A 25115-nucleotide genomic window follows, 5' to 3' on the forward strand; every position below is an offset into this window, starting at 1 on the left:
TAACAAACCATATCCTACACGGCCAACTTAAAAAAACACCACCTCGATATAGTTTAATGATCAACAACGAATTTAGAGCGAACATGAACATATGCAGTATCTTACATTTCCTAAAGAAACTATCCTGGTAACAAATTAGTTCGCTCTCACCATAAACATGCATATCTGTTGCGCCTTTAACGCAATAATGCTAAATGGAAAAAAACAAAATCGATATCTGGAAACCTACCATTTTACTAAGATCCATAGTCTCAGAAAAATGCAGGGTGGCTGTGAGATCAAAGACGAAGCGGGTCGCTGGCAAAACTTCCGACACAATAGTCTACAACTGGGAAAGGAGAAATCTAGAAACGCTTATGAGGGAAAGGGTGGTGGAGTGGGCCCGTTAACTCAACATGTGTCCCGATTTGGTATCAAATTCTCTCCTTCCGTGTCCATTCTACTCTCCCCGGCCTTACGTGCTCAGTTGACGGTGGGGGCTCCCAGACACAGCATCCGACTGTCGAGAAGAGGAACCGAACGGTCTATAAAACGACAGTCTACACACGGGAAAGTGTACGGTGTGCTGCACCTCTGCATTTTCCGCATGTTTCATACCATTTTAGATTGCAGTATTTAAAACGAAATGACAGTGTCTAAGCATCGAGTATTTAATATATGTCCGGGGTTTTTGTGTTAACAACAGCGTGCTCTCACTGACACAATAGGTGTAAACCGGGGATGGCACAAACCCCCGCCCAAACTAACCTCGTTCCTCACCACGTAACAAATTATACAATCCCGAATCAAAAAAACGAACTATCAAATAATTTATGAGAAGGCGAGACACCAGAGCAGCGCGGCTCGGAAACACTGCAAATAATCATGATGGTAAACAATATAACTTTCCATCACCAGTATAACAAATCATCAGTGATTGGGTGACTGCTTTACATGTGGCCATAACATTACTCTCTGATGTATGTCTATGGGCCATATTGAAATATGATGTGCTTTACGAAAAGTGTACCCTACAGTAGCATTATTAAAGTAAGTCACTGTCAATATCAAAGATATGCTGTGACTCTACTGCAAAAAGGAGCCGTTTTCAGTCTTCAGCTATGCTGAGGCAATGTGGCTATGAACGTTAGCCGACTGGGTAATTTTAGGTAAATAGTGCCCCCCGCTGGTTACTTTATATCAGAATCATGAAATGATTGCACTGTCTGGAACCTTCACAAAAGAAATCGAACAGCTCAGATAATTTCAGATAGCTATTCAAACGAGTAGGCTCCTTAAATTATAGAAAAAGCACAAACAAGTCAATATTAGCCCAAGCATATAATTCTTTAGTAATAACCTCAGCAATGTGGTACCGAACACCAAATATTTTTTCGGAATTGTTTGCACATCATGCATGAAAAGCACATGAAAAAATAAAGTTACTATTATTATTATAACTACTAGGGCCAACTGAGGAGCATAGTCCACGGTAATCAATATTTAACCCATTCTCCTGCTGGCAGACTGGCCGCTCCACACAAACAGTCACTCTTCAGACAAAGCCTGCTCTTCACCACACTCTTCACTTCCTGGTACTGTGTGGGTGGACCCACCGAGCACTGCTTTGTGGAGAGGCTGCAATTCTCACATACACTACTCTAGGCCTTTGAGTATCATGTTTACATTGTAGTCAGTTATATAATATTGATTGTTTACAAAACTTGAGTTTCTCTTTTCATCTGAGTCCACATACATTGATTCCGCCTTTTTGATGGTGGTGCCGAGAACACACGCACACACACCAAGTTTCAAGGGTGAAAGTCCCCTCTGTCTCAATTATGTGGGTGTAACGGATGTGAAATAGTTAGCGGTGGTGCGCGCTAAATAGCGTTTCAATCATGACGTCACTTGCTCTGAGACCTCAAAGTAGTGGTTCCCCTTGGTCTGCAAGGGCCGTGGCTTTTGTGGAGCGATGAGTAACGATGCTTCGTGGGTGACTGTTGTTGATATGTGCAGAGTGTCCCTGGTTCGCGCCCGGGTATGGGCGAGGGGACGGTCTAAAGTTATACTGTTACACGGGCAAAGTTCATATAATGGCCTTGAACATAGCTGAGACAAAAAAGTTCCAGACCAAAAATCAACTTACTGGTAGGTCACGCTGGCATTTCATTGCGGAGTAGGCCCTTCTAGCCAGTTGGCCAGACTCAGGGCATATAGCTACTGTGTGTGAGAACAGTATCCACTAAGCAATACTAGTTTTACTCAATAATATTATCAAGTCCGATAGAAATTAGATCTAAAAATCACAAGTATTATTGTAATAATGAACTCAATAATACAAATGTAGGTCCTTGTGATGATGTAACCAAAGCATCCAATGTCCAATTAACTTTTTTTAACTTGTAAAATATCTAATCTACTCCAAATTAAATGCCAGAGTTAATGCCATTGTGATCTCATCTCGGCACTTTGTTCCAATGGCTGACCTGCCACTCATGTCCAGGACTTTTTAAATTTACAGCCGGTGCAATGAGGCCACAGCCCAGTGCCTGCTGTTTTTGCTGCCTCTGTGGTTTTACTGGGCCCGGGCCGCTTTCGCTCTCCCTGTGCGTGTGTGTATGTAACCACCTCTCTCTGGTTATAATGACAGGGTACAAGCACAGGGTGGGTGTAACTTACAAAGGCAGGGAGAGAAAAAGGAAGACCAAGAGTATTTGTAACAGACAGAGAGATTAGAGAGTCCACCCTGCTGTGCTGCTCATGCCCAAGGGACATTCCACAGCTGCCAGGGCACCACAGTGCCCCACTAAAGGGGGCAAAGTCAAACCAAGGTACATGATCTAAGAACTAAACTGTTAACATTGTCCAAAAGTGTCAGAATGACTCTTACTCTCAAAAAGCAGAGAATTTTAACACCCACCATCTCAGATTGTTTTGAAATTGTTTCTGTTAGAAACATAAGATTATCATTCCTGCAACATCATTTAGTTTCATTTATTCAATTAAGCATCATTTTGAAATTAAGCTAATTGATTGCACCAAAATTGGCAAATTAAATTTATTGGGTTCATATAATATTCAATAAATATAGTACCTAACATAGTACCGATTTGGACTAAACGGTTTTCTAACAATGAGTAAGACATGAGGAATCCAAAGAAATTGTCACCCACGGACACCCCACCCCAATAACAAGTATATAGCATCCGTTTTCCATGTCTGACAAGCAGTATGGAACTGCAGCTCAGAATATTGTTTCTTCATTCCCAGTGAATTTGGTGGTTTTTTCCACTGTTCAGTTGAAAGTCATTGAAGTTGTTAGGTTTATGTCCCAGCCTACATCCTGATATTACCAGGTTCTGGCCACTAGATGGTGCTGTTCCAGGTGATTACTCTTACTTTAAAGGCGGCTTTTGACAATTTCTTTGGATTCTTCATTGAATATTATATGAATGCTATAAATTAAAATGGCCAATTTGGGTGCAATCAATTAGCTTAATTTCTCAGAGATCTAATTATATATTATATTTCAACCAAATAATATTGCAGGAATGCTAATCTTATTTGTTTCTAACAGAAACCATTTAATTAAGATGGCGGGTGTTATGGCTTGCTGAAATGACATGGAACGACCCATAGTGAATATCCAGAGGCAGCCTGCCTTGTAGAGCTGTGGGATGCAGCAGACAGGCAGGAACGATCTGGGTCTAAATGTAAGGCCTTAATTATGTAAGCCACACTGCTGTGTGGTGGAGTCGATCTCATGATGTATCCCACAATAGAAAGCCCAGTCTGGGAGGCCCATGAGAGGTTCTAAAGTGGGGTGCCGGGCTGAACGGAAGTAGCCTTCCCACAGACGCAGCCATGTTTCTCTCATTTCAGACGACTATCCAGACAGACACTCTGTCATTGTAGCAGGCAGTACTTAGCTATGGTTTCTGACCACAACAGTGGTGTTCATCACCATGGTGCATTCCAGGGAAGATGGATGGAAAAACATCAACATGTAGTCTAGGCCTACCAGCCTATTTCAGGAATAAATAGAAACTAATTAAACCAAGACTCTTTTATTGTTTCAAGACAAAGTCAGGCCTGTCTTTCCAGATGAGAAAGAGGTGGATAGCAGCTCTCCCCTGGAAGTTAAATGGTTAGTTAAAGTGGTACGGTTTTCAAATGGAGGTGGACTGCTGAAACGACTAAAATATTTTCTCAAGATGGTCACTGAGCTCATTTTTCAACAACTGTGCCATTATGTTTCATGACCGATGAGAAACTCTTACGTAGCAGCACAACTGTGACTCCAGAGAGGGGCCTTCATAAACAAGCACACCATAGATTAATTCCATCCACAAACAGAGAGAGCATTACTAATTTCAGGTCTCTAAACTTGTCCTTATATGTATGCTGTATGTGTTACCTGGCCCTGGGTGAGGTATTTTTATAACTCTGCAGACAAAATGATGGAGCGAGGACTCAGTCTGAACAAACCCTTGTTGTTTACCCGACTCTCAGGCTTTAAGCCTCGCCGAGATAGTAGCCCTGGGACCCATAACTTCACCCGTACCACTATCAGTCTACTCCAGAGACTTGTTCTGTGTCAATGCATTTCTATACACCATAAAAAGACTGCATGTTTCCAACTCCTACGGTCATTTGTGTAACCGCACAAACAGATCTGGGACCAGGCTAGATTGTATTAGAGTGCTTGTGCCTGAACAGAGGAGCTGGAAAGAGGTCTTAGAGCAGAGCCAAACTGGTGGTTTTGGGACAGTGGTGAAAGCCAGCAGATTCAGGCAGATCCGAGCTAAAACAGATCAGATTAACTCGGGATGATCCCTGTATTAAAGCACAAACAAGATTTCACTGATTCCTCCCTGCGGCACAGAACAGCTTTACGACTGCTGACAAAAATCTACCATAACCAAAAACAACTGCCATAACCAGATTAGGAATCATATCCAATTTGAGCAATTTTGAGAGGAATGTGGTGTGATTGATTTTAGGTGAAAGCCTAAACTTGTCTATGCCACAGTTACAGCACACTGTGACTACAAGAGACAGCAAACCTCTGCTCTCTGGATCAATCTTCAGTCCCGTAAATGAGTGCTCAAAAGCTTACTGATTCATTTAGCAGTGGTTGTAGTAGAAGATGGGAAAAGCAGGTTGCAGCCGCCGCTGAAAAATGTATAATCCGGCAGAGCATGGTCATTTAGAAGCTTGATTCACCTGGCCTACTTTTTTTGACTGGTCTGGGAAGAGACCGCCAAGCAGGAAGTGTCTTGTCCACACAGCTCAGTAGCTTGCTTGCATGCGTTTTTTCTGGACTTCAGCTCTTGAGTAACAGCCTGTCAGCTACATGGGATGGATAATTCATATAACATTCAAACCATAAAAAAAAGGGGCAATCTGCAGTTGCTACATCCATTTTTGGATTTATAAATGACAATATGTACCCATTGATTCTAGAAGAATATAACTTAGAAATGCCCCATGAGCTTAATTCAACTGTCCTACCCCATCAAAACCTAGAATAACCTTGTTTCACTCCAATGTTTGTAAACAAACACTATATAGCCTCAAAATATGATTAAAACTAAAACATTTGATATCATGGATGATCAGTCCTTGCATCCATAGTTCTATGAATTCTCCAGCCCCATCCCTCAGTTTGTTTTTACAAACACTTTGTTAGAACTGCGCATTTCCCCTTTAAACCGCATCAACAAACAGTGCTGCTCAATTCCACCATTTCTTCCTTCCTTTCCCACAATTTATTTCCCTGTATCAAAGCAAAAATGATAGTCCCACCCAGCTCTCTCTCACACACCCCACCCAGTATGTAGGCTGATTGCACTTTCCAGAACCCATCACAATATCCCAGGTCAATTGTTCTAGTGCTGTGTCCAGGAGTCACTAATAGGCTTTTACTGCAGTTCGATACATGGTAGTGGTATTTATAGATAGTCCAGGCAGACACACACAGCATTTTTGCGTACCTCTCTGAATAGTCCAGACAGACACACATAATTTAGCCGCTCTCGCCACAGTTGTGGGCGTCACCTCTCCTGAGATATGGTAAATCAGACCTGTTCTTATCAGGCAGAATTCCTCAAAAGGACTATATTTGTGCTTATAGGACTAACCCATTTCAACAGATTTTGATCTTGCACTGAAAACCCAACACTGATGTCATGTCTCTATAATCTTTGCATTGTCAATTTTATGTGATGGCATATTTTCTGTCTGCTCGGGTGCTAGGCTATTTGAGGCATAGCCATCAAAAACTCATTAGATATGTTACCCCCTGCTAAGAATAAGGAGGGATGATGTTGGCTTGCTGTTGTGTGGTGGTACTGTAGTACTGCATTGTACTACAAACATCGTAAACAATGCATTCCTGTAAACACTCGCCGATTTAGGTCAAATTGGCGCGCATGGGTCATGAGCAATGTTCATAAAAAATTACATTGAAATTCGAACGTGCGAGGCAGCACCAATCAGTTGAATCATGACATGTCTGCACGTTCTCACGCTGAAAGGATCATTGCCAATTTCAACGCAACGGACGGTTCGAACTCGAAGCTATAGCAGAACTATTATAATGTCTTCACATTTCTTAGTCCCTTCTAATTCTGTAAACGAAATCCCGAATTACCACTAAACAAGTGTTTTACCTGACCGCGTTCAAAGTTCTCCTTTTCAAGTTCGAAACTGTTGGCACCACCGGTCCGACGAATCAGCGCTTTGGGAATTGGGTTCGGTACTTGCTGCATGGAACTCTTCACTCGGTCCATTGTGTCTCTTTAGAATTTCCACTGAAAAATAATATTTCTACAAAGTCATCGTCAAATTATTAATGAAAATTGACAATAATAGTCCATGCAGTCGACCAATTCAGGAGATCATTTCGCCTGGCCACTGCGTCTCCCTCTGTAGGCGATGTCATGTTTTTAATCTGGGTTCGTAACCAAATAGAGGGTGGGATTTTACTAGTTGGGAAGTGGTCAATAACAGTTGGTGCGTTCATGTGCTTTGAATTTGTTGACAAACGCAGATTTGCTTATGCCCAACAAGCTGTGTAGACCATAAACTAAAAGTACAGCTATCATGCTTGTAAACAAATGATAGTGTTCAGAAAATATATAAATTGTTTTTATTTTTTTTAAATAATGCAGTGTTTTGCATTTAACTGCCAAAATGCTGTTATCAAGATAATTTTCTTAGTAGGTGGTCGGTTGTCAGTTTGTGCGAGAAATGGGAGCTCATGATGATATTAGAGTTTCCCACTAGTAATTACCATTTGGAAGGCCATTCAAGTGGATAAATTCCCACTCCGCACTTGATTATGAACGCAGCGTTAAACCTGATGTACAGTGGTGTTGCTGGTTGTACTAAACAGATTTTTTTTAATCATCCCCATGCTCTCATGTTGTTACCCTTTCTCCCTATGCAGTCTAAGTCAGTTTTTCTGCGAAGGTGTTGCACTGTTTTGACACTGATGAACCATAGAGTTGCCCAGAACATAGAGATACATATAACTAATTTTTGTATCTGTGCTATTATGTTTTAACCTTTATTTAACTAGGCAAGTCAGTTAAAAACAAATTCTTATTTTTCAATGACAGGCTACCCCGGCCAAACTCTCCCCTAACGCGGACGACGCGTCTGTGACAGCGCCATTGAGGCATCTCCATTTTGAAGGAGTAGTTCTTCTTCACGATTGGCTGATCCTTTCTGATGACCTGGTTGGACATGACTCCAGCAGGGTCACCAGGAAGGATCAGCCAATGAAGTTGGAAGTCCAACCTGGACTCAGAGGTCAACATAACATAGTACATGTAAATCCGGGACACACTAATTAGTATGATATGTTAGGTTTCATATGGTATTGTAGCTATTAATTTCTGATTGTCCATCATTCATGTCGTATGATATGTTACGAATTCCAATTCGTATGATATGTTACGAATTGTAATTTGTACAGTATGTTACACATTTGCTAAACGTATGATATGTTACAAATTCCAATTTGTTGTGGCTAAAGTTAGCTAAATTAGGGGTTATGGTTAGGTTAAAGGGTTAAGGTTAGGATTAGATAACATGCTAAGTAGTTGCAAAGTAGATAAAAATTAGTAAATAGTTGAAAAGTTCCTAATTATCTAAAAAGCGAAAGTTGTCCGCGATGACAATCGAACACGGAACCTTTGGGTTCTTAGAAGTTCACTAGACCTTTGCCTTATACATTTCATACTGATTTGAGTATCCTGGATTATAACTTAATATGTTACTTCTAGTCTATGACACCAGGCTGGAAAGTCCCACCCAGTTGACTACATTAAAATGGTGGAAGCCCTTAATGGTGCTGACCATGCTAATATGGTATTTTGGCCACGCCTTTTGGCCACTAGAGGCCTCTATCATTCTCTACGGCCCAGATGCACTGGCTGGAATTCCGCTGTTGTTGAGCTGACCCCAATTAGTTGACTGGTCGATTTTTTTTTGTTGGGTCGACCAAGATTGTTTTAGTCGAGCAGTAACAAATATATATTTGCGGCCATCTCAGTGAACTAATCCGTTGCGGAGGCCAAGACTAAATGCCAATTTATGCTTGATTTGAAAATGTGGTCGTATGCTCCATATGGAGGGTGTGAGGCAATTGTGGAGCCTCCAGAGGCACGCAGAGGCCAAAATCGAGCTCTGTAAGGCATCACCATGGGCCTCCCAAATGCTGTAACAATGCGGAGGGCACCACCATCTTTTTGAAAGATGCTGACCAGATTCCTAGAGCAGTCGATGTGATAAATATTTTGTGTTTCTTGGCCCAAGCAAGTCACTTCTTATTATCGGTGTCCTTTAGTAGTGGTTTCTTTGCAGCAATTCGACCATGAAGGCCTGATTCAAGCAGTCTCCTCTGAACTGTTGATGTTGAGATGTATCTGTTACTTGAACTCTGAAGCATTTATTTGGGCTGCAAATTCTGAGGTTGGTAACTCTAATGAACTTGTACTCTGCAGCAGCGGTAACTCGGTCTTCCTTTCCTGTGTCGGTCCTCATGAGAGCCAGTGTCATCATAGCGCTTGATGGTTTTTGCGACTGCACTTGAAGAAACTTGAAGCTAAGTAGTAACATTAACATGATGCCTTCTAATTGCAGTCGCTGTACTCATAATATACAGGAGAATGATCGCCTTACGGCAAGGATAGCTGTGCTACAAGCCCAGCTTCAGATGCAATCGTTAGGCAAGGGTAATTTCAGTGTAGGAAAGGATGAAACAGTGTCTCTGCCACCAGTAAGTACAGATAGCAGTAAAAATTCGCTTGCACAGTCCCCGCAGCCGGACAACTTTCTCATGGCTTCTGGAGGGAAATGCTGTAGGAATGCTCAACCGGTGTCGCTCATTTAGCCGACAGAAACTTTCAACCGGTTCTCCCCATTAAGCATTAAGCAGCGAGTCGGAGTCAGAGGCTGAGCCTTCTCTGGTCTCTACTCCTCCCGTTACGGGGTCTGAGATGCCGAAGCTTCCCACCATTAGCTCTGACAATTTGAAAACCCTAGTCATTGAAGACTCCATTACCCGCAGTATTAGACTTAAAACGAATCATCCAGCGATCATACACTGTTTACCAGGGGCAGGGCTACTGACGTTAAGGCTAATCTGAAAATGGTGCTGGCTAAAGCTAAAACTGGCAAGTGTAGAGAGTATAGGGATATTGTTATCCACGTCGGCACCAACGATGTTAGGATGAAACAGTCAGAGGTCACCAAGCGCAACATAGCTTCAGCGTGTAAATCAGCTGGAAAGACGTGTCAGCATTGAGTAATCGTCTCTGGCCCCCTCCCAGTTAGGGGGAGTGATGAGCTCTACAGCAGAGTCTCAAAACTCTGGGGCGGACAGGGCTTTTGGTCACCTGAAGGCTCTGTTTACCCAGGCTCCCGTACTGGCTCATCCCGATCCCTCCTTGGCATTTATAGTGTCTAGGAGGGTAGTAAATTTTAAGTTCCTCGGCGTACACATCACGGACAAACTGAATTGGTCCACCCACACAGACAGTGCCGTTAAGAAGGCGAAGCAGCGCCTCTTCAACCTCAGGAGGCAGAAGAAATCCGGCGTGTCACCAAAAGCACTCACAAACTTCTACAGATGCAAAATCGAGAGCATCCTGTCAGGCTGTATCACCGCCTGGTATGGTAACTGCTCTGCCCACAACCGTAAGGCTCTCCAGAGGGTAATGAGGTCTGCACGACGCATCACCGGGGGCAAACTACCTGCCCTCCAGGACACCTACACCACCCGATGTCACAGGAAGGCCATAAAGATCATCAAGGACAACAACCACCCGAGCCACTGCCTGTTCACCCCGCTATCATCCAGAAGGCGAGGTCAGTACAGGTGCATCAAAGCAGGGAGCGAGAGACTGAAAAACAGCTTCTATCTCAAGGCCATCAGACTGTTAAACAGCCACCACTAATATTGAGTGGCTGCTGCCAACACACTGACTCAACTCCAGTCACTTTAATAATGGGAATTGATGGAAATTGATGTAAAATATATCACTAGCCACTTTAAACAATACTACTTAATATAATGTTTACATACCCTACATTACTCATCTCATATGTATATTTATATACTGTACCCTATATCATCTACTGCATCTTTATGTAATACATGTATCACTAGCCACTTTAAACTATGCCACTTTGTTTACATACCCTACATTACTCATCTCATATGTATATACTGTACTCGATACCATCTACTGCAGCTTGCCTATGCCGTTCTGTACCATCACTCATTCATATATCTTTATGTACATATTCTTTATCCCTTTACACTTGTGTATATAAGGTAGTAGTTTTGGAATTGTTAGGTTAGATTACTCGTTGGTTATTACTGCATTGTCGGAACTAGAAGCACAAGCATTTTGCTACACTCGCATTAACATCTGCTAAACATGTGTATGTGACAAATAAATTTGATTTGATAGTGGAGGTGGACGCGTCCGAGGCTGGGATAGGTGCTGTGCTGTCTCAGCGCTCGGGTACGCCACCCAAACTCCACCCCTGTGCTTTCTTTTCAAAGAATCTCTGCGGAGCGTAACTATGATGTGGGGGACCGGGAGCTACTGGCTTTCGTAAAAGCTCTGAAATCGTGGAGGCATTGGCTTGAGGGGGCTAAACACCCTTTCCTCATCTGGACTGACCACCGCAATCTGGAGTACATCCGGGCGGCGAGGAGACTGAACCCTCTCCAGGCAAGGTGGGCCATGTATTTCACCCGTTTTGTTTTCACCCTATCCTACAGACCAGGTTCCCAGAACGTGAAGGCAGACGCACTGTCCCGGATGTATGACACAGAGGAGCGGCCGTCTGCTGTCCGCGACCGTTTTCTCTATTGGGTCCACATGTCCCCCTCCTCTGGTCACCCTGGCATTGGTAGGACGGTATGCTGACTTAGTGGGAAGTACTGGTGGCCCACTTTAGCTAAGGACGTGAGGGTTTATGTTTCCTCCTACTCGGTGTGCGCCCAGTGCAAGGCATCTAGACACCTGCCCCGAGGGAAATTACAACCCCTACCCATTCCACAACGGCCGTGGTCACACCTATCGGTGGATTTCTTGACGGATCTTCCTTTTCACAAGGAAACACCACAATCCTGGTCGTTGTGGATCCGTTTTCTAAGTCCTGCCGTCTCCTACCTTTGCCCGGTCTCCCTACGGCTTTACAGACTGCGGAGGCCTTGTTCACCCATATAGTATCTGATCGGGGTCCCCAGGGTCTGGAGGGCGTTTATGGAACGTCTGGGGGTTTCGGTCAGCCTCACATCAGGTTTTCACCCCGAGAGTAACGGGAAGGTGGAGAGAGTTAACCAGGATGTGGGTAGGTTTCTGCGGTCCTATTGCCAGGACCGGCCGGGGGAGTGGGCGGCTTTCATCCCCTGGGCAGAGACGGCCCAAGACGCCCACTCCTTCACTAACCTATCTCCTTTTCAGTGTGTACTAGGTTATCAGCTGGTCCTGGCACCGTGGCATCAGAGCCAGATTGAGGCACCTGCGGTGGATGAATGGTTTCGGTGCTCGGAGGAGACATGGGACGCTGTCCATGTGCACCCACAACGGGTCATCAGGCGGCAGAAGGCGAGCGCCGACCGCCATCGCAGTGAGGCCTCGGTGTATGCACCGGGGGATCGGGTCTGGCTCTCGACCCGAAACCTGCCCCTTCGCCTGCCCTGCCGGAAGCTGGGTCCGCGGTTTGTGGGGCCATTTAAAGTCCTGAGAAGACTGAACAAGGTTTGTTATAGGTTACAGCTCCCCCTGATTACCGTATTAACCCCTCATTTCATGTGTCTCTCTTCAGGCCGGTGGAGGCTTGTCCGCTCCAGGAGTCTGATGTGCGGGAGGTTTCTCCGCCCCCTCTGGACATCGAGGGGGCCCCGGTGTATACTGTTTCAAGCCATCATGGACTCAAGGAGTCGGGCAAGGGGCCTTCAGTACCTCATGGAGTAGGAGGGGTACGGTCCGGAGGAAAGATGCTGGGTGCCGGTGGAGGACATCCAGAACCCTTCGTTACTGCGGGAATTTCACCGTCTCCACCCGGATCGTCCTGCGCCTCGTCCTCCAGGTCGTCCCCGAGGCCGGTGTTTGCGCACTGCTGGAGCCGCGCGTCAAGGGGGGGGGTACTGTCACGACTTCCACCGAAGTTGGTGCCTCTCCTTGTTCGGGTGGCGTTCAACGGTCTATGTCACCAGTTTTCTAGCTGCCACCGATCTACGTTTCATTGTCCATTTGTTTTGTTTTTATTGTACATACCTGGTTTCCATTACATTATTATTTATTCCCTTTTTAACCCTCTGGTTCCCACATGGTTTTGTGCGTGTTTGTTCGTTGATAAGTGTTCGCTATTTCTGTGAGCTGGTATATTTTCCCTGCATGGAATTATTTTGTTGTTTATTCGAGTAAAGTACGTTTTTTACTCAGTTCTGTGTCCTGCGCCTGACTCCGTCCTACCTGCTGCATATTGACACTTGACAGAAATAGGGTGCAGGCCTGGCAGCAGGCTGTTAACCAGCCTGACAGCTTAGTGGAGTCTGTCACTAGCACAGTCAGTGTAGTCAGCTCAGCTATCCCCATTGAGACTGTGTCTGTGCCTCGACCTATATTGGGCAAAACTAAACATGGCGGTGTTCGCCTTAGCAATCTCACTGGAATAAAGACCTCCTCCATTCCATCCATTATTGAAAGAGATTGTGATACCCCACATCTCAAAATAGGGCTACTTAATGTTAGATCCCTCACTTCCAAGGCAGTTATAGTCAATGAGCTAATCACTGATCACAATCTTGATTGGCCTGACTGAAACATGGCTTAAGCCTGATGAATTTACTGTGTTAAATGAGGCCTCACCTCCTGGTTACACTAGTGACCATATCTCCCGTGCAACCCGCAAAGGCGGAGGTTTTGCTAACATTTATGATAGCAAATTTCAATTTACCCCCCCAAAAACAATGTTTTCGTCTTTTGAGCTTCTAGTCATGAAATCTATGCAGCCTACTCAATCACTTACTATAGCTACTGGGCCATATACAGCGTTCCTCACTGAGTTCCTTGAATTCCTATCGGACCTTGATTATGAGGAAAAACATTAAGATCCACAACATTTATTCCACAGGACAAAACTAGGTCCAGAGTATGACTGTGGCAGTGAGTAGGTCCGGAGACATGTTGGCCAGACCCACTGAGTCGATGATGGCTCCGAATGCCTTTTGGAGTGGGTCTGTGGACTTTTCCATGTGAATATTAAAGTCACCAAAAATTAGAATATTTTCAGCCATGACGGCCATCACTATTTTATTAAGTTTGCAAGCGCAACAAATAATCTGCTCAGACCCCAACCAAGGATCATCAAAAGTCGTGCTATAAATTCTCGGACAACCCAAAGATTCCTAGATGCCCTTCCAGACTCCCTCCGCCTACCCAAGGACATCAGAGTACAAAAATCAGTTAACCACCTGAGGAACTTAATTTAACCTTGCACAATACCCTAGATGCAGTCGCACCCTTAAAAACAAAACACATTCGTCATAAGAAACTAGCTCCCTGGTATACAGAAAATACCCGAGCTCTGAAGCAAGCTTCCAGAAAATTGGAATGGAAATGGCGCCACACCAAACTGGAAGTCTTCCGACTAGCTTGGAAAGACAGTACCGTGCAGTATCGAAGAGCCCTCACTGCTGCTTGATCATCCTATTTTCCAACTTAATTGAGGAAAATAAGAACAATTCAAAATGTATTGTTGATGCTGTCGCAAAGCTAACTAAAAAAGCAGCATTCCCTAATAGAGGATGGCTTTCACTTCAGCAGTGATAAATTCATGAACTTCTTTGAGGAAAAGATCATGATCATTAGAAAGCAAATTATTAACTCCTCTTTAAATCTGCGTATTTCTCCAAAGCTCAGTTGTCCTGAGTCTGCACAACTCTTCCAGGACCTAGGATCAAGGGAGACATTATGATGAAAATAATCATGGCCTCTAAACCTTCAAGCTACATACTGGACCCTATTCCAACTAAACTACTGAAAGAGCTGCTTCCTGTGCTTGGCCCTCCTATGTTGAACATAATAAACGGCTCTCTATCCACAGGATGTGTACCAAACTCACTAAAAGTGGCAGTAATAAAGCCTCTATTGAAAAAGCCAAACCTTGACCCAGAAAATATAAAAAACTATCGGCCTATATCAAATCTCCCATTCCTTTCAAAAATGTTAGAAAAAGCTGTTGCACAGCAACTCACTGCCTTCCTGAAAACAAACAATGTATACGAAACGCTTCAGTCTGGTTTTAGACCCCATCATAGCACTGAGACTGCACTTGTGAAGGTGGTAAATTACCTTTTAATGGCGTCAGACCGAGGCTCTGCATCTGTCCTCGTGCTCCTAGACCTTAGTGCTGCTTTTGATACCATCGATCACCACATTCTTTTGGAGTGATTGGAAACCCAAATTGGTCTACACGGACAAGTTCTGGCCTGGTTTACATCTTATCTGTCGGAAAGATATCAGTTTGTCCTCTGACAAATCAACTGTACATTTCGGTGTTCCTCAAGGTTCTGTTTTAGGACCACTATTGTTTTCACTATATATTTTACCTCTTGGTGATGTCATTCGGAAACATAATGTTAACTTTCACTGCTATGCGGATGACACACTTGTACATTTTGATGAAACATGGTGAAGCCCCAGCTTTGCTATCACAGACTGGAACATGTTCCGGGATTCTTCCGATGACATTGAGGAATACACCACATCAGTCACTGGCTTTATCAATAAGTGCATTGAGGACGCCGTCCCCACAGTGACTGTACGTACATACCCCAACCAGAAGCCATGGATTACAGGCAACATTCGCACTGAGCTAAAGGGTAGAGCTGAAGCTTTCAAGGTGCGGGACTCTAACCCGGAAGCTTACAAGAAATCCCGCTATGCCCTGCGACGAACCATCAAACTGGCAAAGCGTCAATACAGGGCTAAGATTAAATCATACTACACCGGCTCCGATGCTCGTCGTATGTGGCAGGGCTTGCAAACTATTACAGACTACAAAGGGAAGCACAGCCGCGAGCTGCCCAGTGACACGAGCCTACCAGACGACCTAAATCACTTCTATGCTCGCTTGAGGCAAGCAACACTGAGGCATGCATGAGAGCATCAGCTGTTCGGGACGACTGTGTTAATACGCTCTCTGTAGCCGACGTGAGTAAGACCTTTAAACAGGTCAACATACACAAGGCTGCGGGGCCAGACGGATTACCAGGACGTGTGCTCCGGGCATGTGCTGACCAACTGGCAGGTGTCTTCACTGACATTTTCAATATGTCCCTGATTGAGTCTGTAATACCAACATTCTTCATGCAGACCACCATAGTCCCTGTGCCAAGAACACAAAGGCAACCTGCCTAAATGACTACAGACCCGTAGCACTCACGTCCGTAGCCATGAAGTGCTTTGAAAGGTAGGTCATGGCTCACATCAACACCATTATCCCAGAAACCCTAGACCGACCCCAATTTGCTTACCGCCCAAACAGATCCACAAATGATGCAATCTCTATTGCACTCCACACTGCCCTTTCCCACCTGGACAAAAGGAACACTTATGTGAGAATGCTGTTCATTGACAACAGCTCAGCGTACAACACCATAGTACCCTCAAAGCTCATCTCTAAGCTAAGGAGCCTGGGCCTGAACACCTCCCTCTGCAACTGGATCCTGGACTTCCTGATGGGACGCCCACAGGTGGTGAGGGTAGGCAACAACACATCTGCCACGCTAGTGCCGTTCTGCACAACTCCAACACCATCATTAAGTTTGCAGAAAACATGATGGTGGTAGGCCTGATCATTGACGAGAAAGATGAGAAAGATGATCATTGATGAGAAAGTGTATAGGGATGAAGTCAGTGTGGTGCCAGGACAACAACCTCTCCCTCAACATCAGCAGGACAAAGGTGCTGATCGTTGACTACAGGAAACGGAGGGCCGAGCACACCCCCATTCACATCGACAGGCCTGTAGTGGAGCGGGTTGAGAGCTTCAAGTTCACCGGTGTCCACATCACTAAGGATCTATCATGGTCCAAACACACCAACACATGACAATGCCTCCTCCCCCTCAGGAGGCCGAAAAGATTTGGCATGGGCCCTCAGATCTTCAAAAAGTTCTACAGCTGCACCACTGAGAGCATCTTGACAGGCTGCATCACTGCTTGGTATGGCAACTGCTTGGCATCCGACTGCAAGGCGCAACAGTGGGTTCTGCGTATGGCCCAATACATCACTGGGGGCAAGCTCCCTGCCATTCAGGACCTCTATACCAGGCAGTGTCAGAGGAAGGCCCTAAAAATGGCCAAAGACTCCAGCCACCCAAGTCATAGTGTTCTCTCTGCTACCACATGGCAAGCGGTACCGATGCACCAAGTCTGGAACCAACAGGACCCTAAACAGCTTCTATCCCCAAGCAATACGACTTCTAAATAGTTAGATAAATAGTTAACCAAATATCTACCAGACTATCAGCATTGACCCTTTTGCACAATTTTTTTTGACTCATCACATACACTGCTGCTACTGTTTACTATCTGTCCCTTTATTCCTAGTTATACAGTGGGGCAAAAAAGTATTTAGTCAGCCACCAATTGTGCAAGTTCTCCCACTTAAAAAGATGAGAGAGGCCTGTAATTTTCATCATAGGTACACTTCAACTATGACAGACAAAATTAGAGAAAAAAAATCCAGAAAATCACATTGTAGGATTTTTAATGAATTTATTTCCAAATTATGGTGGAAAATAAGTATTTGGTCACCTACAAACAAGCAAGATTTCTGGCTCTCACAGACCTGTAACTTCTTCTTTAAGAGGCTCCTCTGTCCTCCACTCGTTACCTGTATTAATGGCACCTGTTTGAACTTGTTATCAGTATAAAAGACACCTGTCCACAACCTCAAACAGTCACACTCCAAACTCCACTATGGCCAAGACCAAAGAGCTGTCAAAGGACACCAGAAACAAAATTGTAGACCTGCACCAGGCTGGGAAGACTGAATCTGCAATAGGTAAGCAGTTTGGTTTGAAGAAATCAACTGTGGGAGCAATTATTAGGAAATGGAAGACATACAATACCACTGATAATCTCCCTCGATCTGGGGCTCCACGCAAGATCTCACCCCGTGGGGTCAAAATGATCACAAGAACGGTGAGCAAAAATCCCAGAACCAAACGGGGGGACCTAGTGAATGACCTATAGAGAGCTGGGACCAAAATAACAAAGCCTACCATCAGTAACACACTACGCCGCCAGGGACTCAAATCCTGCAGTGCCAGACGTGTTCCCCTAGCCAGTACATGTCCAGGCCCGTCTGAAGTTTGCTAGAGAGCATTTGAATGATCCAGAAGAAGATTGGGAGAATGTCATATGGTCAGATGAAACCAAAATATAACTTTTTGGTAAAAACTCAACTCGTCGTGTTTGGAGGACAAAGAACTGAGTTGCATCCAAAGAACACCATACCTACAGTGAAGCATGGGGGTGGAAACATAATTCTTTGGAGCTGTTTTTCTGCAAAGGGACCAGGACGACTGATCCGTGTAAAGGAAAGAATGAATGGGGCCATGTATTGTGAGATTTTGAGTGAAAACCTCCTTCCATCAGCAAGGGCATTGAAGATGAAACGTGGCTGGGTCTTTCAGCATGACAATGATCCCAAACACACCGCCCGGGCCACGAAGGAGTGGCTTCGTAAGAAGCATTTCAAGGTCCTGGAGTGGCCTAGCCAGTCTCCAGATCTCAACCCCATAGAAAATCTTTGGAGAGAGTTGAAAGTCTGTGTTGCCCAGCAAACAGCCCCAAAATATCACTGCTCTAGAGGAGATCTGTATGGAGGAATGGGCCAAAATACCAGCAACAGTGTGTGAAAACCTTGTGAAGACTTACAGAAAACGTTTGACCTCTGTCATTGCCAACAAAGGGTATATAACAAAGTATTGAGATAAACTTTTGTTATTGACCAAATACTTATTTTCCACCATAATTTGCAATAAATTCATTAAAAATCCTACAATGTGATTTTCTGGATTTTCTTTTCTCATTTTGTCTGTCATAGTTGAAGTGTACATATGATGAAAATTACAGGCCTCTCTCATCTTTTTAAGTGGGAGAACTTGCACAATTGGTGGCTGACTAAATACTTTTTCTTATTTAGAATGATGGCCTACACCGGCCAAACCCGGGCGATGCTAGGCCAATTGTGCGCCACCCTATGGGACTCCCAATCACGGCCGGTTGTGATACAGCTTGGATTTGAACCAGGGTGTCTTTAGTGACACCTCTAGCACTGAGATGCAGTGCCTTGGACCGCTGCGCCACTAATTAAGGTAGTTAGCCACAGCAATAAGATCAGAATACATAAAGGTTACACAAAATATCTCACCCTGCTGATTGAGCCTGCCAACCAATATTTGTTTGCTCCAGTGCTTGACTTGGGCAGGAGCTCACCGGAACTGAGTACCAGTACCTAAAATGTTTTACTGCTTCAGTTCCTGCACCTCCGATAAAATATTGGTTTAAAACTATTGCAGAGTTCCTGCACCTAAATATAAACAGTACAGACACACAAAATGAGTGCCGGCACCAATTTCAGTCCACATCAAGCACTGGTTTGCTCAATAGAACCAAGCTTACAAATGCATGCCATATCAGTGTTTATTGGTCAGTGCAACCCTCTGCAAGACTAAAAAGATAGACCCATAATAACACATACTGTATATAATTGTATCACTCCCTCTCTATTGTAATTTCTTCATCCCCCTCACTTCCTCTCATACCCAAGGATTATCATCTCATATCCAATTTGATATAATGAACCATGTAAATCGTTGTTTATGTCATTTATGCGGTTAAATTATCCAGATATTCATCATTCCCATCATAACAACCTATTATTTTACTGTCAATGGTAATGTGATGACGTCGGTTCAAAGATGATGGGGAGGATGGAGAAAACAGACAGACCAACCACTAGGAAAAGAGAATGGGTGTTAAAACCTCGCGAGAATATTAGTATATTGGAAGAGTAGGCACACTGCAAGTTTGGAGTTGCAAGAAAATACATCTCCAAAAAGTAACAACAACTAAAGATGTCCGGACGGTCAGGTCGCGCGGAGACACGGAGTCGTGCTAAAGATGATATTAAAAAGGTGCTGGCAGCAATTGAAAAAGTGCGTAAATGGTAAGTAAAACCGCGGGGATTATGTAAATGAAATGTAAACATCTGCAACGCCACACATCAAACTTCACTCGTAAAATGTTAGAAGGGTTGGTGAGTGATTGAAACAACAGCCAATAGAGACTGGGCTGCCGAAGCCCGGTAATGCTATAGGCGGGACTAACGGAATTTTCCCAATCTGTCAAAATGGCTACACTTGTCCATATGTTGTTGCAATATTACGCATTCTGATATAACTGTGACCCACATTGAACATATCCATCGTCCATCTGAGCAGTTTCGCTCGGCGACTTTCAGGAATATTTGGCAGAAAATGCACTTGCGCATATGAATAAAATAATATCACACACAGGCTATTTACATACCCTAGCCCTATGCATAGCCACCAGTAAATGAGCCAACGCCAGCAGAATCTTAGGTTCATGCTTTTTATTACTGAATGTAGTAAATCTATTCTCTGTTCTGTTACATTTCATTTTCAGGGAGAAGAAGTGGGTAACAGTAGGAGACACATCCCTACGAATATTCAAGTGGGTGCCAGTGACAGACACTAAACAGGTATGTTATCTTATAATCTTATCTGGCCATTATATGGTTCATGAATTTAATGAGTTTGTGTATGAAACTACGCTGGCTCTATTTTACACTCTCTCCTCTCTTTCAGATATACCGGACCAAATCCATAACTGGAGAGGTTCGAGGTCTAAAAGATGTGGTGTTGGAAAACTCCAGCTCTACCTTGGATTTCCAAGGTGAGGCACTGACTGACTATGAGCACCACAAGCAGCACTGTATTTGGAGCAGGTTTTAGAGCACTGCAATACTCTGTATAACAGGGTTTGGGGCGATTCCGTGGGAATTCACTCAATACAGATTAAAACAATTTGACATACTTTTTAAATGGAAATTCAATTTACCTCCTGAATTGAAAATGATATTGATCTGAAACCGTTCAAGACTGCTCCTGTTCTCTTCAACATAGATGAATGCAGCAACCAGAGTTTCCTGTCTGATATCTACCAGCCCAAAATGGACAGCAGCAGCTCCAGCTCCCAGCATGCCAGTGAGGCAGTCAGTCCTCTTCCCCACACCACAACCCTCCGCACGACCGAAGACGCTCAACCACCCATGCTGGGCCAGGAGAGTGTGGACGGTACAGTTGGCCTAGCATACTACACCATCACACTGCACCCATATAGGGCAAGGAGCTTTTCCAGGACCTGTAACCTGACTAGGAAAAACTCTGGGCCCTAGCTATTATGTCACTCATGTAACATGAGGTATACTCTATTGGCTATATTACGGTTAATATCTCAATGCCTTTTAAGTGTTTCACTCAGTCTCACTCTATATGCAGAACCATCCCAGCCAGCACATGAAGTTGCTGATGAGCCTCCAACATTGATCAAAGAGGACCTGGTTTTGCCCCTTGGTGTCCGAGTAAAAACTCCATGCACAGAGGTAAGTGGTTTTCTATATTAATAAAGGATATTACCTTCTTTTTTTTTCTGCAAAAAAATGTTATTGATAATTGCTTCAGCTCTTAATAATAACATGAAAGAAATCACCATAGTCAATTTATTTAAATACCAATATTTCTAACAGGAAGAAGAGGGATCAGGAGCCCCTCCACTGAAGAAAGTTTGCACTGAAAAAAAGGCTGTACTGAGATAACTAGTTGATTGGATGGACATGCATGTAACCCATGCACTAGCTTTATTGAAGGCTTCAAATTGGACATACGAATAACTGCCAAAATAATAGAAACACTTGAGTAAATGAGGGATACAAAGTATATTGAAAGCAGGTGCTTCCATACAGGTGTGGTTCCTGAGTTAATTAAGCAATTAACATCCCATCATGCTTAGGGTCATGTATAAAAATGCTGGGGCAGTTCATTATTATGGCTACCATAGTACTGTATGACAACACCAAATGATGCAATTTCTTATGGCAGAATGGAGTCGCCGCCCTCCGATAGAGTTCCAGACACTTGTGGAATCTGTGCCAAGGTGCATTGAAGCAGTTCTGGCTCGTGGTGGCACAACGCCCTATTAAGACACTTTATGTTGGTGTTTACTTCATTTTGGCAGTTATTTGTAGATAGATTATTATAAAATATGCATTTCTGTTAATCAAGTTATTACAAATGGAATACATTTAAAAAGAATGTTGAAGTTATTGTTTTAATACAGTTTTAAGTTGTTTTAAAAAAATACAATTTTACTTTCTCAGCTTTGAAAAGGAATCTTAAGCCGTTTAATGCGTTACACTGTACATAAAGTCATGCTCACAGAAAGTGCCTATCGCTCTGAAATATACACTATTTATTTTCTGTCAGGCAAGTGTCTCGTATATTATGCTATTTGTATAAATTGCACAGATATAAATAATTATGGCCCCTATTCAATCAAATCAGTTTGTTAATCCTAAGGGATGAAGTGGAGCACATCTTAATTCCTGTTCAGTTGAGTTTCTTTAGTTTCACACTGTTAGCGCTGCTTTGTTAAATACATTTATCCAAGCAGCACAGGAAGTATGAGGGGAAACTTATTCCAGTCACTGGATTTGATTGAATATGGGCTGAAGTTTTTTAAATCATTTTTTTACATTTGTACTTTGCTTTGCAAATAAGATTAGAAAACTGTTTGCATTGTCTATCCTTTTTTGATATACTGTATCTTGCTTGTTCCATTTTCATAGAGCATTGAAAGTGAATGGTGAACGAGGTTGAAAGGTAGTTCAAGACCTTGGTGTAAATACACTTTTATTGTAATTCAGAGAATGTTTCTTATGGTCTGGTGGGTCATGCTCTCAAGTGCTTATTTTTGTGCTGCAAAAGTGATGCACATGCTGGAATATACGCTGCACCATAGTAAAATATGGTTGTAGATATTGTGTTTTCTGTTTGCAGTGTTTTGCATCTTTTGACTCCCATACTCTCAAATAATTGGCCAAAATATTTTTCACCATATAGGATGACCACTTGACCTGGTTGCATTTTATCAACACTGTTTCATAGAAATGATTGGATTGCAAATCCATGGCCTTCAGCCCTCAATCTATACATAGAAGGCTTGGGCCGTGGCTGACCATAAGTCTCCAGACTTAGCACTGTGGGTTTTTATCAAGTCCATGAAATAAACTCCTGACACCTGATAGAGATGATATAATTATTCTTGGTTGAATGTTAAAATCCATGGGAAGTAAGTAACTCCTACCACTGTGGGACATTTAATTTCACTATAAATTCTTGTGAAAATGTGATTTTAGTGTTTTTGTTATTTGTAAAGAATACTATTTTCCTGTCATACTAAACATTTTCATGAGAAATACTCACATTCAATAACAAGCAATGAAGGGATAGTTCACTCAAAATAAAACAAAGTGGATTATAGGGGAATAAGGTGGCTTTTCAAAATTGTAATGCATACAAAGTTTTCAGACAGGGATACTGAATCTAAATGCAATGGGACATTTTTTTTTTTTACATAAACTTTTCTCTTTCTAGAAGGGGCCCAACAATGTCAATATATTTGACAGTTATGGAGGTGCCCAGCCCACCCAAGCAATAGAGCAGTGGTTCCCAACCTTTTCGGTTACTGTACCACCAAATGAATTTTGCTCTGCCAGGAGTACCCCTGAAGTACCCCCACATGTGCATTTTACCAGTAGGCCTATGGTCTCATGAGTCTTCTCAAGTACCCCCTGTGGAAAGGCCAAGTACCCCCATGGGTCCAAGTCTCCTGGTTGGGAACCACTGAAATAAAGCCCCACAGCGAATGCATCATAAAAACTAGTGGTCAAACAGGGAAATATTTCCCACCCTTTTCTTTTTCACCATTCATTTTTCCCATAGGGCATTTTAGAACCACTTCAAACAAGGTCTGTGTCTCATGTAGACTTTCCCTGGCGTGACGTTTTGATAACCATGTAAACTCTGTCAGAAAAGGTGACTTTTAACAATTTATTTGGCTCTATTTACTCTCCGATTTGAAAATGCTAATTAGCATCAAAGTAGACATGCAAGACTACAAGCTCCTGCACTTCATTTCTTGCAGACACCTTTGCTGTCAACTAGCTAGCTACTAGCAACCTTGATCCAAAACAAAATATATATTGAACATTTTCATTTACTGTTCCATATTTTATATAACTAATATTTGTTGTCTTATTTATGCATCTGGTCTTGTGTTGTGTACATAATACTATTCTAGTAGCAGTCAGATATTTACAATGTGCCATGAATACTCTGCAATTTTTTTGCAAAGAAGCTAGCTAGCCAGCTACGTAAATAAATAATAGCAACATACCCTTATTTTACAAGATTGGCTTCACCTTCAGCCAGTGGAGGTCTATATTTAATCCCTTAACATTTCTGCCAACTATATGAACGAGGAGAAATCTATTTCAATTAATGGTGTCAGAATGCACTGCTGTATTAAAGCAATTCAGAACTAACTTGTGGACATGTTCGGAAAATTCTTGCAATTCAAAGCGAGATTAATTAATTGCAGAATGTATACATAATTATGAATGAATAAGCATATTTGTTTGACAAGAATGCACCTAGTCACCCATCAATCACTTCAAACAACTGAACTCCAACAGTTACATTGTTTTAAAGAAATGAACAATGCATACATAAGCCTTTTATACATAACATATAAACATCTTACTTAAAGTAAACATTAAACAATTTATTAATCAATGCCACAAACCTGGGACATCGAAGATCACCATATGAATGAGTATTACTATCAGAGAGCGCACAGATTCTTCTGCTTTTCCATTTTAGAAATTAGACCAGCAAAAATAACACAATGTAAAACGTATTGTGTATTGTGATTTTTGTTGGGTGAGAAACAACTGGATGCGTAAGGTAGGTTTAATATAAAAAACTAGGTCAACTCCGGCAGAATGAGAAACAAAATATCACGTCCTGACCATAGAAAGCCTATATTTTCTATGGTAGAGTAGGTCAGGGTGTGACTAGGGGGATTAGTCTAGTTTATATTTTCTATGTGGGGTTCTAGGTTGTTTTTTCTATGTTGGGGTTTTGGTATGATTCCCAATTAGAGGCAGCTGGCTATCGTTGTCTCTAATTGGGGATCATACTTAAGTAGAATTTTTTCCACCTGTGGGTTATGGGATATTGTTTATGTTTAGTTGCCTGTTAGCACTGCATTGTTGTCACAGTTCATTTATTCTTTATTGTTTTGTCTTTGCTAAAGTTTCACCTCTTTCTAAATTATGTGGAACTCATATCGCGCTGCGTCTTGGCTTGACCATTATTACGAACATCGTGACACAAAGCAAGGAAGCCATGCCTAAACACAGCTATATCAACAGCCTTCT

General features: G+C 42.9%; 2 protein-coding genes across 5 annotated transcripts in view; one reads left to right on the top strand and one right to left on the bottom strand.

Annotated features, from left to right (window-relative positions):
* The window catches only part of LOC109905574 (huntingtin-interacting protein 1-like), a 51175-nt gene extending 44213 nt beyond the window's left edge, over positions 1-6962 (bottom strand). The window contains exon 1 of one of the 4 annotated variants that reach the window (XM_020503018.2): positions 6657-6962. In XM_020503018.2, the coding sequence (XP_020358607.1) occupies positions 6657-6776 (120 nt within the window). In that variant the 5' untranslated portion in view covers positions 6777-6962. Of the gene's footprint in view, positions 1-229; positions 854-6656 lie in introns of those variants that run through there. The other 3 variants (XM_020503017.2, XM_020503019.2, XM_031790633.1) reach the window with 3 other exon arrangements.
* A 12617-nt stretch (positions 6963-19579) lies between these two features.
* On the top strand, positions 19580-23024 carry LOC109905579 (B-cell CLL/lymphoma 7 protein family member B-B-like). The gene is made up of 6 exons (XM_020503028.2): positions 19580-19760; positions 20240-20315; positions 20422-20509; positions 20740-20910; positions 21115-21218; positions 21363-23024. Exons 1-6 carry the CDS (start codon positions 19669-19671, stop codon positions 21429-21431), a joined length of 600 nt encoding a protein of 199 aa, XP_020358617.1. The 5' UTR covers positions 19580-19668; the 3' UTR covers positions 21432-23024.
* Positions 23025-25115: the final 2091 nt, after the last annotated feature.

This window comes from Oncorhynchus kisutch, linkage group LG15, assembly GCF_002021735.2.
Source record: "Oncorhynchus kisutch isolate 150728-3 linkage group LG15, Okis_V2, whole genome shotgun sequence".
NCBI lineage: Eukaryota > Metazoa > Chordata > Actinopteri > Salmoniformes > Salmonidae > Oncorhynchus > Oncorhynchus kisutch.

What these genes read in the sequence shown, in the direction of transcription:
- LOC109905579 (XM_020503028.2), top strand. Translation starts at nt 19,669, where the DNA reads ATGTCCGGACGGTCAGGTCGCGCGGAGACACGGAGTCGTGCTAAAGAT. An exon ending in CTCTACCTTGGATTTCCAAG is followed by an intron (nt 20,510 to 20,739) that starts GTGAGGCACTGA and finishes TCTTCAACATAG; the next exon opens with ATGAATGCAGCAACCAGAGT. An exon ending in GGGCCAGGAGAGTGTGGACG is followed by an intron (nt 20,911 to 21,114) that starts GTACAGTTGGCC and finishes CTCTATATGCAG; the next exon opens with AACCATCCCAGCCAGCACAT.